The 16,117-nt window shown below is 32.8% G+C and overlaps 2 protein-coding genes across 5 annotated transcripts in view; both read right to left on the minus strand.

Moving 5' to 3' along the window:
* The window catches only part of LOC105198318 (b(0,+)-type amino acid transporter 1), a 24,541-nt gene extending 15,422 nt beyond the window's left edge, over window positions 1-9,119 (minus strand). The window contains exon 1 of the mRNA XM_011164993.3: window positions 8,327-9,119. Coding sequence (XP_011163295.1) covers window positions 8,327-8,351 — 25 coding nt within the window. The 5' untranslated portion in view covers window positions 8,352-9,119. The remainder of the gene's footprint in view (window positions 1-8,326) is intronic.
* An 899-nt stretch (window positions 9,120-10,018) lies between these two features.
* Window positions 10,019-13,292, minus strand: LOC105194405 (cytochrome b5). Of its 4 annotated transcripts, none has more exons than XM_011159296.3 (5): window positions 13,115-13,292; window positions 12,712-12,994; window positions 12,417-12,545; window positions 12,272-12,339; window positions 10,019-10,438 (listed from the first exon to the last, which is right to left on the minus strand). In XM_011159296.3, exons 2-5 carry the CDS (start codon window positions 12,865-12,867, stop codon window positions 10,357-10,359), a joined length of 435 nt encoding a protein of 144 aa, XP_011157598.1. In that variant the 5' UTR covers window positions 12,868-12,994; window positions 13,115-13,292; the 3' UTR covers window positions 10,019-10,356. The 4 variants fall into 4 exon arrangements, with proteins under 4 accessions (XP_011157598.1, XP_011157600.1, XP_011157599.1 ...); XM_011159298.3 differs by having other exon boundaries at window positions 12,712-12,930; window positions 13,115-13,255; XM_011159297.3 differs by having other exon boundaries at window positions 12,712-12,930; window positions 13,038-13,181.
* Between the last annotated feature and the right edge of the window lie 2,825 nt (window positions 13,293-16,117).

Raw genomic sequence — 16,117 nt, forward strand, 5'->3', positions numbered from 1 at the left:
CGTAACTGAATGCATTTCAGGAATGTACGTATATTACGTTAACCGTGGAAATTGTGAAGTTATTGATAGAGAGAAATTGCATTCAAACCCAAATGAAAAAGAACGGACGTGGGCGAATTGAAACTTCGGCGTTGGTAACTTTTATCGAGAGTCGATAGTATCAGAGTACGGTTCGGTATTCTTGGGTTGATATTTTCTAAACACCGATTTGGGAATGCAATTTCTCAGGGTCGCCTTCATTTTACGATTCAACGCGCTGTTTTAATAACGCGGTTGACGCGCATGTTGGTCGCATTGTTCGCCTCCACATTATTCGTTTCGCCTTCTATCGATCGACACGCATGAACGATCGTATAATTCGTTCCGTACGACAGTTCAGAATTTTCTATTCAGTTTCTGGTTGTGCGACGCAAAACTATAGCATTGCGAAAAATTGGAACTTTTAAAATTGCAGGGAGACGCTTCATTAAGAAATCACGATGGCATTTCTATGTACGAGATGTCCTAGGATGAAGATGAAATACCTAGTGTTGTCCCGTGAGAAGCTTAGAATGAATTTTCCATTAGCGAAGAAATGTCAGAAAAAAGCGAGACGGCTCATCAATTTTCATAATCTTTTACATTTCAACATTTATTCATGTATAATTCTAGTTCTGAAGTTTTAAAATCTTATTTAAATTGAAACTAATATAAAAATGTATATGAGGTAATTATTGTTACACAATAGCTAGTAGTAAAGTAAATTATAATTATTATAAAGTAAAATTATTATAGTTGATTACTCAAGAAAACAGAATAGAACATTAAATAGAATTTAATAATCTACATATTACTTATATGCGCGCTCTCTTATTTCACACAATTATAATACATATTATTATAAAAGCTGTAATATAGAATGTTTCTATTTTGCTTCTATTTGTTTATAAGTATTCATTTTGTTTTAGATAAATAACATTTTCTAATTAATCCGCTGTAAACATGATATTTTCTTATTTTTTTCTTGAAAATTACTTGATTGTTTAGTGATAAAAATTTTTCCGAGTTCAAAGAAGTCAACTTTTATAAACTAATGTCATTATATTATTTTTTTTTAAGTATATGCCCTTAAATATTATAGCCTGAAAGGATTTTCTTATCCATTTATATAAAAGTTATAAATATTTAAGCAATATCATGTTTTCCCAAAACTCTTATTCCAATTTAAATCTGTAAAAAATAAATATAATACAATATGACTTTTATGTAAAAACTTATTAAAGGTTTAATAAATACACTAGAATTTTTTCAGATTTTTATATAATTTGGAACAATAAAAAAATTTACTTTGTCCCTCAAAGTCTCTCATTGCACTCTACGGAGTCAAAATTTTATGTTGCCGGTGGAGGATCGATAATTCGATTACGATTTCAAAATCTCCGTCAAAGCTCTTTCCAAACGTATTACGAATCCCTCCCATTTAATCGAATCACTTTGTCATTTAGGCCCTTATTAGGACGACTTATGCAACACGAGATCAAATGTGGAGGTGGCTCTATGTGGGAGTTGCGTCATCTCGTGTAACCAGAGAAACGCCAGGGGAAGAGAGAAAGAGAATTCTGGAGCACGCGATGCTTTCCGTCCGACCGAAACGCGATTCGTTTCAAAAATATCTATGCTTCGTTCACGTGTCAGTAACATTGAGCACGAATGAGGTGAAATCGATTTGCTTGATCCTTCGTTGCTTACGAAATTATGTAGACATTACGTTACAAATGTGCTAACGCAGCGAACCGAATAATACGTGTGACTGATCATTGCGTACAAATGGTTATAACAAATATATATTGTTATAACAAATATACATTGAAAAGTTTAATTATTTATTTCATAACATCATATTTTATTTCAATATTTTATCATAAATTAACTTTCTATAAAAAATAATATTAATATACAAATTACGTATAAAAGTTCATAATAGAATTACTTTATTAATTATTTCTTTGTAAATTATCTTTTAAAATTAGTTAATATAAAGTAACTTTTTCTTTCTCGCAACAATTACCAGGAACTTCCAATGTTTCGTTAGTTTACTTAATTTATACTTTACAACTTGTGTTTCACAATTTATGAATATTTTATCGAGATAATACGAATAGTTCTTTTGCTAGTGTAATAACAGAGATACGTGTCTTTAAAGTTAAACGTTAAATTGAACTGCTTGAGTCTCATCTGGCAAATCACATGAATAAAATTCACGTGATTAGCGTGACCTGGTACTAAATAGTGTCGCGACGATGCAGCTCAATGACTTCTCTGACGTTATATATATATGATATATATGATATATATACACACACATACACACATATATATATATATATGTATATATGTATATATACATACAACATATATGTATATTAAGCAAACTAACAAAATATTGAAAGTTCCTGATAATTATTACGAGAAAGGAGAAGTTAATATTTATATTATTTTATATTAACTAATTTTAAAAGATAAGTAATTTTATTACGTATTTTTAAACAAACATAATTATATTGATATTAAGTATCTTTCATAAAAAGGTATCTTTCATAAAATTCAAGATAAAACATTAATAATAAAATAAATAATTAAAAAATAAAATCTTAAAAAAGATATGTATGTATAATATATAGATTCACACACTCTATGTATATCGTGTGTATGTAAAGTATATTCTCTCTCTCTCTCTCTCTCTTTATACAAATATCTTTTTTCTATAAATTTATTTTCGTATTCTTTTTAAAATTTAATTCAGCAATATGTCACATCTTGCTTTATAAATAAGCTCAATCACGAGCTTATTTTTAACGATTCAAAATGAACATACAGCGTGCTAAAGTGGCCATAAATAGATGGACACAAGAAATAGACTTTTCAACGAACTCGAGTCGATAAGAGATGAGAGAGAAAAAGAGAAAGAGGAAACAGCAACGAGAGAAGCCGCGACGTTCCGTTTAAGCCAATTCATTCCGTGCACGCAAACTCATGCACGAGCCGCTTTTCATCAATGAACGCTGAAGTAACGCACGATAGTCGACAGCATTCTATACCTCTCGTTGGGAGAAAAGATCTAAGCAAGGCTTTTGCTCATAATGAGTACAGTCGGAGGCAAAACTGCTTTTTATACAAGGTGCTAAAAAGCAAGGTGTTAAACAATTGTAACGATGGATAATATAACATGTGTGTGTATGTATAAAATATATAAATTTGAATTTATATGTATATATATTTTTTTTTTATACTAGATCATTCATTTCGTTGAAATTATAGCGAATTGCCTTCTATACGTTAATTTTAAAAATTATCATTGAAAAAACTTATTAATCTTTAAGCAATAAATTTGAGTATTTTTAAGAAAATTTTACTTATGTCAATATTTTTTATATAAGCATTATTTAACATATTTTAATAAAATGAAAAAAAAGTTACATATTTTACTTATTTCTAACAGGTAACAAAATTAATCTATTTCATTCAAGAAACAATATTAAAATTGACAGATGAGACAGATATTATGATGTTAATGTTGCAATAGGGTTTAAAAAATTTACTCTACTTTTTGATCTTATTCATTGAAGTAAAATGTCGTCTAGTATAGTAAAAAGAGGCGTCGCATAATTTTCTTTTTAAAATGTAAAATAATTTCGGACTAAATTTTAGTGTCAAATGAGATTTTCTTAGCGTTTTACCTTTTAGACCAAACGAGATCGAATATTGTCAGCGTTGATAAAACTTGTGAGTCGTTCGCCAGCGGTTGAGCAATATTCGCGTTAATCGAGATTGGAACGTTCCCGTGACGAAAGTTACGAGATATAGGTGGGAAAGTACATTAACGTTACCGGGAAAGTACTTTGTTTTGACGTAGGAAAAGGAGAACATTGTGACATCGCAAATCTATTCTTGGTGTGTAAGAGGTCACGCGGATAAAACGAGTCTTTACGCCATAACGAAGTAAAGTAAACTTGCAAAACTTATTATAGACGTGCGATATTCTCTAACAAAATCAATTTCTTTGTCATTTTTATTGGCTTTTACCGATTAAAAAAAGAACGTCGCATACGAGAGACAGTCAATGAGAGAAAGAGAAAGAAGAAAGAAAAAAATAGAATGTGTTATCTGGATTAGAATTTTACATACATAAAATGACGTAAGACAAATAAGAAATTATATTTCAAGACGCGGAAATGTCATTGCTTCACATGTGCAAGTATCTATAAATTTCAAGTAATCATAGTGTACAAGATTAAATAATATAATTTTATCAATGATGTACAAGATTAAACACTATAATTTTATCGATGAACCTATCTTAGAGGATACATAAAAGACTATCCCTCCAGGCATACTAGTGAATGGATGAAACTCGATAACATCGCAATCGCTTCACTGATGGCGATTAATCACGAATTAGCGGCTGTCATCTATTCAAGTAGATGCTCCGTTTTATCGCGCGTTAAGTATTTTGCAACAATTCCGCCTCAACAATGTGAGAAAGCTGTCGATATTCGAAGCAAAGATCGTTATCGGTTATATGCAGTGGTATTCTCAAAGTGGATGCACGCGCTCGATCTCGAGTTATCATAGAATCGATCGCGTTTCGACGCTCGATTTCAACCCGTCTGATCATAACGCCCTGTTTCTATTGTATTTAACCATAATTGGTATAGTCATTGATTTATAAATTATTATTATACTAATATATTATATTAATATTACACGGTAATATTATTATAATATAATTATTATAATATTATTATAATATAATAATAAAATACAAATAAACAAATAAAATGATCCAGAAAGTCCACTCTAAATTTTAAGTTAAAATAACTCTTATTTTAAATTATTTTAACTTAATATCCCAAACTTTCCCAGACTTTCTGGGACATACAGAAAATGTTAAATTAGCATTTTATTTTTACTGTGTATACATTATAATTATTATATCGTACAAAACTTTATAAGATATTTATTATTAATTTTTATTCAAAGTTTATCGTTTCTGTTTTTTGTAAATATATTAATAACCGATACTGCAATCATCTAAAATCTCACGTCACTTTCAACAAATCGCAGAGTATGACATTCGAGTGACATCGAATCATTTATCATCGTGAGACGATGTCGCAAAAGAGTCAGAGTACTGACGGTCGCACGAGAAATGCCTCTCGGACAGTCGCTCGTAAAATGTATTTTGAGATGCAATCAACTCCTATCCAATATTTGAAAAGAATTACTGTTTAATTGCGTATGATACACACATCATTTATATTTACATTACAACTTTTAAACTTTTTCATTAATAATTTATCGAATAAAATGTTTGAAATGGGAACGATATTAATAGCAAATATAGCTTTATCATGTAATATTAATTAAAGAAAAAATGTATTTATATAAATTCAGTGATTATATTAAAACAACAAAATTCCATTAATTCATTGAACAAACTATAATAAAAAACTATTTTTTTTATTAATATAAGTAATAAGCCCGCTTCAGTTTTAATTATCTTTTGCTATTATTAACTGTCGTTATCATTAATAATTCAAGTTGTTGCAATTATTGTGATGACTGTGTCCTCCGCTAGGTATAAGTTCGAAATTTAAACGCAGGATTATGCAACATGCAGTTTCACGTAGTCGCACCTAAAAATGATCGACGGTTGCGAATTCACCGAGAATCACACCTAGCAGAACTCGTTTTTCATTGACAATGGGAATACGAGCTAGGCTCGATGGCGAGATGTTTATAATTAGCAAACATCTCGGGATTTGAGCGATCGAGAGAGTAACCACTGGACATATCTTGGCACACTGCTACGCTCAACCACGAGGAGACGCGACCAACAGGTTTTTCGTAGCTTGTTAACTCATCCGAGTACATTCGTGACGCGAGATATTCGTTTTCGTGACGCGAGATATTCGTTGCCTTCAATTGCGGGCACACCGGGTGTTCCGAAATTATTTATTACCCTGCCAAGTGGTTAAAGGCATAAAAGGAAAGACTCACGACCGTTTCCATCAATGCAGAATAACTTTGATCTCGGTTTAATTAACTTTTAATCTTTTTCTAGTTCTAAGAATTAGAACAAGATAAAGGGTAAGTTAAACCGAGATCAAAGTTAATTTACATCGGTGGAAGTGGACATTAGGTTCTCACTGAATTCCTATTGCTATCATGAATTCGTAATAGTTTCTATCAGAGCCCTCAACGATCTTTTCACGCGAGGAAAACATTAAATCATAAATCTCTTTCTAAAATGAAAAATTTAAATACATGTTTCACAGGACAACGATATTAAAATTATACTTTTCATTTTTACAAGAGCATGCTATCCGTTTATGCTATCGCCTTTCATCGATTACACCTCGAAAGAAACCGTCTTCGTAACGTCCACGTGTCTCGCTGGCCTTCAACTACTCCTCATGTTTCATAATTAATAAGAGTACGTCTAATATCTTTTAATGTTAGCTGTAGCCGTAAAACGTCATCGATACTCGATATCAACGTCAGCAGCGTTGAGAGCAATTGTTTACTCTGCGTGCTCTCTCTCTCTCTCTCTCTCTCTCTCGAAATAAACTATAGTGAGAGAATATAGATACTCTCAAATGATAGGGCTACTTTATTAACATTCACTATTTTTCCTTCTATATAATTACCCCGTGCACTTCTGTCGCCCTTTCCTTTCCCTTTCCACTGCTAATAAGCTAGATTATATTCGCAGAATGACGTCTATGTCTAATCTAGTATGTCGAATACGTATGGCGCGCAGTATGTTCTGTATACATACACAATTCGACGTGAAATTGTTTTTCATTACGATAACAAGATTCTCAAGATATTTTGAACCTAATAGAATATTCTTGTAAGGGTATTTTCGTTTTCCAGCTCTATTTTTAGCTAAAGGAAGAGAACTCAGCCGCGCGATTGTTATCGGGTTCTAAATACGACGGACAACACTTGCTCGTTTTATTTGATTTATTTATTATCTCATTTTTGCCGACGCGCGAGGCTTTAATTTTTCTTTCTTGTAGAACTTGTTTTTTTTAAACGAATTTTCCTAATGGAAGCTTTTTTCCGCTGAAAAAAAGAGTGCGCGTGAACGCGGGCTAATTTTGTGCTTTTTTCGTTTTCAAACGATAAATTGTCGATCGAAAATTCGTATATAACTAATCATTTTATTTATATATTATATATATTATTAAGATAAACTTATATCAACGGAGATATTAAAAAATTTCTAACAAAAATGTGCGAAAAGCGCGTTATTCGATTAATAAGTTAGTATCGTAGTTCAATCGTATTTCCCCAAAATTCAGGCACAAGGTAAACTATAAAGTTTCAAGCAAAATTAAAAAATATTATAAACAATTGGCAATTAACGTAACGTTTTGTTTAAATAGTATCAAAAAATTTCTATTAATATACATAAATTTCTCATCAATTCATTAATCACAATTCGTTTCTTGCTTCTTTTTTTAGAAACAATACTTTAAACGATACACGCAACGCGCGGACGAAGATAACTTGATCGTATTAAAAATTTTATTGCTCCTAACGTTCCAGCGGTTTTCCTCTAAACGATCATTAATATGATCATGTGCGAGAAGCGCGCCAGTATTGTATATATATATATTCCATTACAAACAAACAAACAAACAAACGTGGGCGTAGACTCGCGTGTAGACCGGCGAGATATGTGACTGTTAATCGCGAGGTTTGCGGCGCAATGATCTAATCTACATCTCTCTAGAAATTTATATTACTGATTAATTTTACTTTCACACGGAATTATCTTTGCGATCGCAAAATCCTCAAGTTCTCACTCAGAACAAAAGCAATATAAAAACCCTATGAATAAATATAAACCCAATGAATAGATAAAGACAAGTTTTTTAATTCATCGATTAATCACTCGCATCATGCAAATGCAGTTTTTACAAAGTTGCATTTGCACACATAACGCGATCAGTTGATGAATTTATTTCTTATATGTGTGTATCGAGGGAGGTCCGATCGCATCGCACTCTCTCACTCTTACTCAGGTGGACGAGCATGTATGAGCAAGAGGAGAAAATTTATTTAATACAATTCCGTTTTAAAAATCTTTTGTACAAAGATCAGTCTGTTAATTAGCCGGATGGTTCGTCTGGACATTAGAAAACGGAATTGCAGAGCCGGTTAAACCGCCGGTTAAAAGGATTACAGCGACGGTTTCGGTGCGACCGGCATCCCTGTCATTAGCGGCGGTTTTCCGCTTAGAAGGAGGTTGCACCTCCGGCGATTACGCGCTTACCTCGTTTGAGGGGCGCGACATGCATGACTCTTGGAGGGACCGATAAGAAGGGCGGACCGTGAGACCGCCTCTCATGACACCACGCCGCTACTTTTCAATGTAACCACCGCCGTTCGCGCCTTCTCGCAGCTGCTGTCCTCGCGTCTTTCGTCCACGTCTTCGTCTACTCGCAACCTCTTCCTCTCCCCGTCCGACCACTGTCCTCCACTTCCGGGACCGGCCGCTGCTGTCTCCTCTTACCACCCTATCAGCGCGCTCGCTCCTTTCCCTCTGTTGCGTGCTATTCTCGATCTCTCGTCGGCTCTCCTCTCGTTTCTCGTTCGACCGAGTGGCGACGACGTCGTACACTCTGTCCGCTGAATTTACTTATTCGCGATGTGTCTCCTCTTTCTCTCTCTCTCTCTCTTTTTTAATTAATTGTCGATGCCTCTGTCAAAGCGATGCTCCACGATGCTCCCTCACCAAGCTTTCGCGCTTTACTGGGCGTTCGTCGGTGGCGAGGTCTCAACCGAAGCCACCGCTGGTGAGGGAGTTGAGAGACGCGAGGGTAGAGAGACGTGAGGGCGAAGCGAGGAGAACCGGCGCGGCGCGGTGCGCGCGTCGGAGAATTCGCTCGATACCGACGACGGAGCGACGCCACCGTGAATCCTTACTCCGGAATGGTGCGAATCATCCATTGGTTATCCCGCGCTCATCACGCGGCTCCTGCGTGTGGGAATACGCAGGACGTCTGCACGCCGCCGTTTAATTTCAACGCCGCTTCGTCGAACTCGCCTTGTGCGTTTGGATTTAGATAAACGCTTGCACATCTTTGTAACAGAATTTCAATTTTTGAATATATAACGTAGGTAATATATATATATATATATATATATATATAATTTTTTAAATAAAAATTTACATAATATATTCTTATTAAAAAAAGAACGATTTAATTAATTCTAATATTAATGTATTTTCCTTCTCTGGATGGCACATCTATTTAAGAATGACACGGTTGAGTAATTTTACAATTAGTTAATTTATAAATATAAAAATGTACATAATACATATTTTGTAAATTAAGAATTTATATATTTAATACAAATTTATATATATTTTTTTATTAAAACAAGAACAATTTTATCAATTTTAATATTATGTTTTCGTTTTCTGATACCATCTACTTAAAAATGACGCGATCGATTGATATTAGCAAGTACAGAGTCGATCCAGGTTGAGATAATTAAGTACTGAATCCTAGGATTCAATACTTAATAATTTTGTATAACATCATTATCTTTTGTCCAAATTATTTTTATTAATTCAAACTTTGCTACACGCGTTATTATTTACCAGTTTTTTCGAAATACACCATACGTTTATTGATAAATAAAGTAAAATAAAAAATTGGTAGAAAAACCAAGTAAATTTGATTGTATACAAATTCATTATTATATAAAATAATATTTTCAATATATATATATATATATATATTTCAAGCCTCTGTTTCTGCTTATTAGTGTCATGGTCGACGCAACCTTCTCGATTAATTTGCTGCAAGATACAGAAATAACATGAATAATCACAATCGTTCTTCTGTACAGTTTGATTGACGATAAAATTACTTCGATTTTGTCCTCTTGAAGTCATCTTTTTTTCGTTTAAGGATTTAAGGACAGGGTTTACTCCTTTGTTCCGGGGGAGTCCTTCTTTCTAAGGAATTAAATTAGTTTATTTCGTTAATTTGGAAAATGACGTCGTATATGAACGCTACATGTACATATGCATATATATATCGTGTATAACAGCATACACATAAATATATAAATGCGCGTTATTTGTATTATATTGTATAATACATCCTCCAACGTTTCATCTCTATCTCACTCTCGCTTTTCAGACCCTAGGCCAGAAAATACGTTATTTGGTTTATAGCAAACAACAGTGCGCGACATACATTCGGAAAAAATATATAACAATTGTTTATCAATACATATGTATATATATATATGTATTAACAAGTAAATAACATGAAAAAAAGGAATGTTTCAATGTGCGCTGATAAAGGTGCGATAGACGATGGTCGCGAGCAGCCCAACAGCGATTGGAATCAACCAGGACCACCAAGAACTGCAATTTTCAATCATCACATCACGTTGCAGCATCGGCTGTTTACATATAATAATTCTTAAAAAAAAAGAACTTTCTGTCTGCTTTCATGAAGTGGATAGTATGAACACGTTCACATTTGATTTTATTCATGCAAATGTTCAAATTATCAAACTGGTGTATTTTATTTATAATTAATAATATAAGCTTAGCGAGTTTCGATAAGTTTGAAAAAAAAAACTTATTGAAATAAGAAGAAAGTAAGCGTACCATTAAATTATTTGTATAAAATAGCTATAGGTTTAGAAAATTGCACTTACAAGTCTTGTAAGTGCTGTCTTATTCACAAATAAAGTTTCTTCAAATATAAAACTAGATTTTCTAACGTAATCTGAATATTAATATTATAAATAAAATATTAGCGCTATTACAACTACTCTTCAAGTATAGAATTTTTAAATAATAAAGGTATGCAAATTGAACATTTGCGAGGTTAAATTGAATCTTTGATAGCACATTCGAAATTGAATTGAATTAAATCTGAATTTTTCATACTGAATCGAATGAAATTTTTTTGATTCAAATATGAATTGAATTTTATCAAATTTTCCCAAATTTATATTACATATTAATTTAAATGTATTTTCAATAAGACAGATTCTTTTTCATAAACAAGAAAATTAATTGCAAGAATTTTAAACAGTAATTACAAAAAATAATGTGCTAAGCAAACATTTTTAATAGATATTAGACAATACGTATGAGAGTACTATATTGATAAATTAGTATTGAAAATATACAAATTATAATGTTACTATTAAAGTGACTGTACTTTAGGGCATTTCATTAGGAAAATATAATGAAACAATTTTTAATTTTGTTTTACAGTTTAGAAAATCATGAAAAAATTTATAAATTATTAAAATAAATTTATAAAAAGATTTATTGTGTACATAAATTTTGAAATAATCTATAACATTTGGAAATAATAAAACAGTTTTGGAAATTGATGTTCAGACACAAGAAATGGTATGCACTAATGCAAGATTGGTTGCGCAAAAGATATAAATGAAACAATCAAGATAATTTATTTGAAATCAAATTATAGATGATTTGAAATTCTCAAACTATTCAAATTTGAACCTTTCAGATTCGAAAACAAATCTATTCAAATTCACACTATTCACACCTTTAATAGCAAATTTGTTTGAACTGGTATGTGCTATATATTAAAAGCACCATACACACAAATCATTGTAATGTTATGTTTAATATATTATACAAAATGAAAAGTTAAGTAAAAAGTGCAAATTAAACCATGAAATCTCTAATTTACGTTATTGTGTTATTTGTTAAATATATATTTTATTATTTAAGGTATTTGTACTTTACTTTTACACTTAGATTAGATTAGTGAAATAAGCAGGAGTAAAGTCCAATCAAATTCATTATGAGCAAGAAAATATATTCTTATTACATAAACAAGTCAATTAAAGACTTTAGTGATAAAATATATTGTATTGATAAAGTATGAAATACCCAGCTTTCACACAACAACAGTATAAGCGCAAAAATATTAAAATCAGATAACGTCAGATAAAGTATTTATGATAGCATCTTCATTTTTCTATATTCATACTATCTCTATGGAATCAGAATTAAAGAAAGTTGAGAAGAGAAAAGAGTTACTCATGTTAATGGAAAATTTAGGAAAGTTTATGAAACTGAAATAGTGTAAAAAAAAATAGCTTTCTAGAACAGTGATAAATATGGTTATTCTGAAATGTTAGAATTGTTTATAAAATCATCAAGTTCTTAAAATAATATAATATAAAAATGGAAATAATAACTCACCTGGAATTGTCCCCCTCATTTTTATTAGACCAGTCTGTAGGCTTTCCACTACCGTGCATCCTATCTTCCTAAAATTCATATAAATAATCAATAAACAATATAAAATATAAGGAACAGATTGACATGAAATTAAATTGATTCTTACTTCTACCAGTTCACCAATTTTGTACTTCTTCATCATTTCCCTGGCATCAGTAGAATGTCCAATATCTTCAAAAGCGTCTGTAGCATCACGTCCATTTTGCTCCAGGAGCACCTCTTCACCACCTGGATGCTATCAAACAAAATTAATATATCGGATTAGTTCTAATAAAAACAGCAAATTTGTTGGACATACATATTTTGGATAAGAAAGACTAAGATTTAATTTTTTACAAATTCAACAAAGATAAATCGATATCTAAATCTCTTTTTTTTCGTGAAAAGGGAAAATTAGCAACCTCATTCAAGAATTTGGTGACATCATAGATATTGTTGTGAATAATGATCCATGTATCCTTAGTTTCAACATGTTTCGCTACTTCATCTCGCGTAAATTGTTGGCTGGCTGAAGAGGAGGCGGCGGCGGTGTCACTTTTAACATTTTTAGTTGCCATCTCGTTGGGATTTTAATTTTTCCTTTAATCTGTTTCGTCGATGGAATTCGTGATCTTCGTTCTCTAAACAATTAGTAACGTCTATTCAGGTCTGTTGACTCAGCGTTTTTCACTCGGTTTCACTGATCTATGCGTCAAATATTAACTGATATTAACTAACGACTACTGACGGAAAATTAGACTTCGGTCACTATATAATCAGCGTTTTCAATAATCTCAGTCGACGCCAGTGATTTCCTGTTATTACCAGTTGACTTGTGCACTTGTGCTGACTCGCGTTGACTTGCGTCCGGAATGTCCGGATTTACTGGAAAAGGCAAACGGAAACTTGTACGATTTTTCAAGCTGTTCCGGATGGATTGGTTTGCGAAGGCACCGCGCCGCTCGGAGGCCTCTACATTCCTAGAGTCCCTAGAAGTAGAGAGTCTGGACATCTGCCCCTAAAATGTCGGTGATTAATATGGGTGCTTTCCAACAAGAGACACAGGCGACACTCCGTTTGTTTTCTGTTCCTGAACTCTCTAAATAAGTGTACACTTAAAATGAAATAGATAGATGTTTTAAAGTTAGCGAAAGCAAGAAGGAACGTTCCAGTGCAGTCTAGTGCAGGAATAGAAAACAAGCCTACTGTGTAACACAGTGTCTACATTGGTGCTTTCCAACTATGACACAGAGAGACACAGAGCGACACTGCAAAACCTGCAAAACCTGCAAAACACAGCTCAATCTTAAGTTTGGCCGTGTCAGCCAACACATCGGGCAAATAAATTATTTTTTCAATTGTGGTACTGGTACATTTTAGTCATGTTCAGTTATGTTTTGTCGCCTTAACATACAAAATTAAAATTATAGTTTGAACTTTTCGTTTCTTTACATACTACATTTTTAAATTAGCACAATGGACTTATATTTTTACTAAAAATGTTTCGTGTTCGAAAATAACGTACCAGACCCAGAATTCTTAGATGGTAATCAATATTCATTATTTTTATTTAAAGAATTGTAAGCCTAAGAAACAATGCATTCGTTGATTATTCATTATTCATGCGTATTTCATCAGATTAATTTGCATGTTTATTCTTTTGTCGGCATTGTAAAGAAGTTATTCCTACGTTGGATAATGTAAAATTCCTTCTTTAACGGGTCTGGATTTTCTACGGATAGATTTCTGATTCAATTCAAATCTGTGTTTTTTACTAAGTCAGTCTTTTACGCACTCTAGTGACCGTGTTTGGTAACTTATCTGTTCCAATTAGACTAGAGTCTAAAAATAGAGATATCTCTATAAAAATAAAGAGAGAAGCGACATCGAACCCCCACCACAACTTTCAGTATCCAATTGAGTCCTCCACCACTATTTTGGGACCGCTCTAACGTCATCAAACACCATTCGTATCATTCTACAAACAGCTGTGGTCACAATATGGCTGCTCGCTTAGCCAATCAAGTATCAATCAGATTACCAATCAGAGCTTCGGACATCAATGTCGCTTCTCTCTTTATATAGGACTCTAAATTAGACTACACAACTGTGTTACACTGGCTGTATTCCGATATTAACTGCCAGTACTGAAAATGTATAGTATATGTGACGTGAACTATAAATTTTCAGTACTGCCAGTAAAAACGGAACACAGCCACTGTGTCTCTGCTGTGGCCCAGTTTCACAACTTTGGGTTTAACCCGAGCTTAGTTGAACTACCGTCAAGTTTAACGCCACGGTTAAACTTCTATCGCGTTTCACAACCAGATTTTAACTCTAGGTTACGTAAACCTATAATCTATGCGAAGAAACTTCAACAGACTTATCTTTCTTCTAGAACAAGTAGTGTGATTGGTTGTTACCGAAGAGTAGGGAATGAGATATTACAGGTTCTATACACCAAGGTAAAAAATAATGAACAAATTTAAAAGTTTTAAGGTTTTCTTCTTACATGTTTCCAAATCAGTTTGAACTAAACAATTAAATTCAATTGTTACTGTAAAAATTTACACTTTATTAAGTACATTAAACATTGGAACACTAATTAGAAAAAAATTTCTCATAAAATAAAGAACAACAGATTAGAATAAAAGACAAAATTGAGTTTTGAAAAAAATAAATAAATCTAAAAGACAGCCACTCGAAATAAAAAAAAATTGTTCTTTGGAAAAACACATATATGGTCATCGTAATTATAGTATGTAATCTATAAGTACTAATTTAATAATATTACAAAACTATTTTTACTGTTCTGTTTTATGAGAAATTTCTTCTTTGATTTCTCTTAAGACTGCAGTAACAGATTCCTTGGTTAAGCGAAATCGAGCATAAAAATCAATGTCATCAAATTCTTCAAAATATGACGGTCGTCTTCTAATTATTCTCGGGCGTCGATTTATTATTTGCACAAAATCTTCATCGTCAGATGACGATAACATATATTCCAGAGCCATATCTTGCAACATAACCTTTTTACAATTCCGTGGAGATATCAGCCATGAAGTACAATTTTCGAAAGATTACTGAAAGCAGTGGCGCTGCAGTATTAAACCTCGGTTATCTACCTTAAACGCCCGAATTTCGCCGTTCAACTTTAACCGCAGTTTAACAACGTTAACCGAGGTTTAAGACAGTTGTGGGACACAATATTTACCGTAAACCAAGTTTAAAGGTTTAAACTCCGGTTAAACTAAGTTGTGAAACTGTGTGTGACACTGTGTCACACTGTGGCACTCAGTGATGGGATATGGAAAGATATTCACTAAGAAGGGAATTTTTGTGCGCATGCGTGAGATGACGTAGATAGTAATTTTCAGTGACGGATTTGGGAGCAACATGGGGTACCTACAGGGAGCTCTGTCATGCGCACAAGACCGCTTACTACTATGTTTACGAGTTTTCCCGCGTTTATACCGCGTCTTGTCCCTTTTGGAGTGAGGATCAGAAGATTATCGCTTCTAAAGGGACCTTGCGAAGATTTTTTCCTCCTCCGTAAAAAAAAAAAAAAAAAATTGTTGCAATATATTTGTATTATGTATTTGTATTTATTCATATTATTTTTTAAGCAGCATTTTATTTAAATAAAAAAATTGAATAAAAACTTTTTCTACAATTTACTTAATATTTCTTCCTTTTACCAATATAAGGGCCCTTATAGTACCACTAAAACTGTACGTCGATGAGGGTATGTAGCATTGCTTGAATGCGCGTGCGCGAGAAAGATCTTTCCATATCCCATCACTGGTGGCACTCTTGTTGGAAAGCACC

This window comes from Solenopsis invicta, chromosome 12, assembly GCF_016802725.1.
Source record: "Solenopsis invicta isolate M01_SB chromosome 12, UNIL_Sinv_3.0, whole genome shotgun sequence".
NCBI classification, from domain to species: Eukaryota; Metazoa; Arthropoda; class Insecta; order Hymenoptera; family Formicidae; genus Solenopsis; species Solenopsis invicta.

Bases quoted from the DNA above. Each gene is read 5' to 3' on its own strand.
- LOC105194405 (XM_011159296.3), bottom strand. From the start codon at position 12,867: ATGGCAACTAAAAATGTTAAAAGTGACACCGCCGCCGCCTCCTCTTCA. The intron at 12,546-12,711 runs GTTGCTAATTTT...TTTGTTTGATAG, and splicing joins TCACCAAATTCTTGAATGAG to CATCCAGGTGGTGAAGAGGT. The intron at 10,439-12,271 runs GTGAGTTATTAT...TGAAAATTGCAG, and splicing joins AATGAGGGGGACAATTCCAG to TTCTTGGTGGTCCTGGTTGA.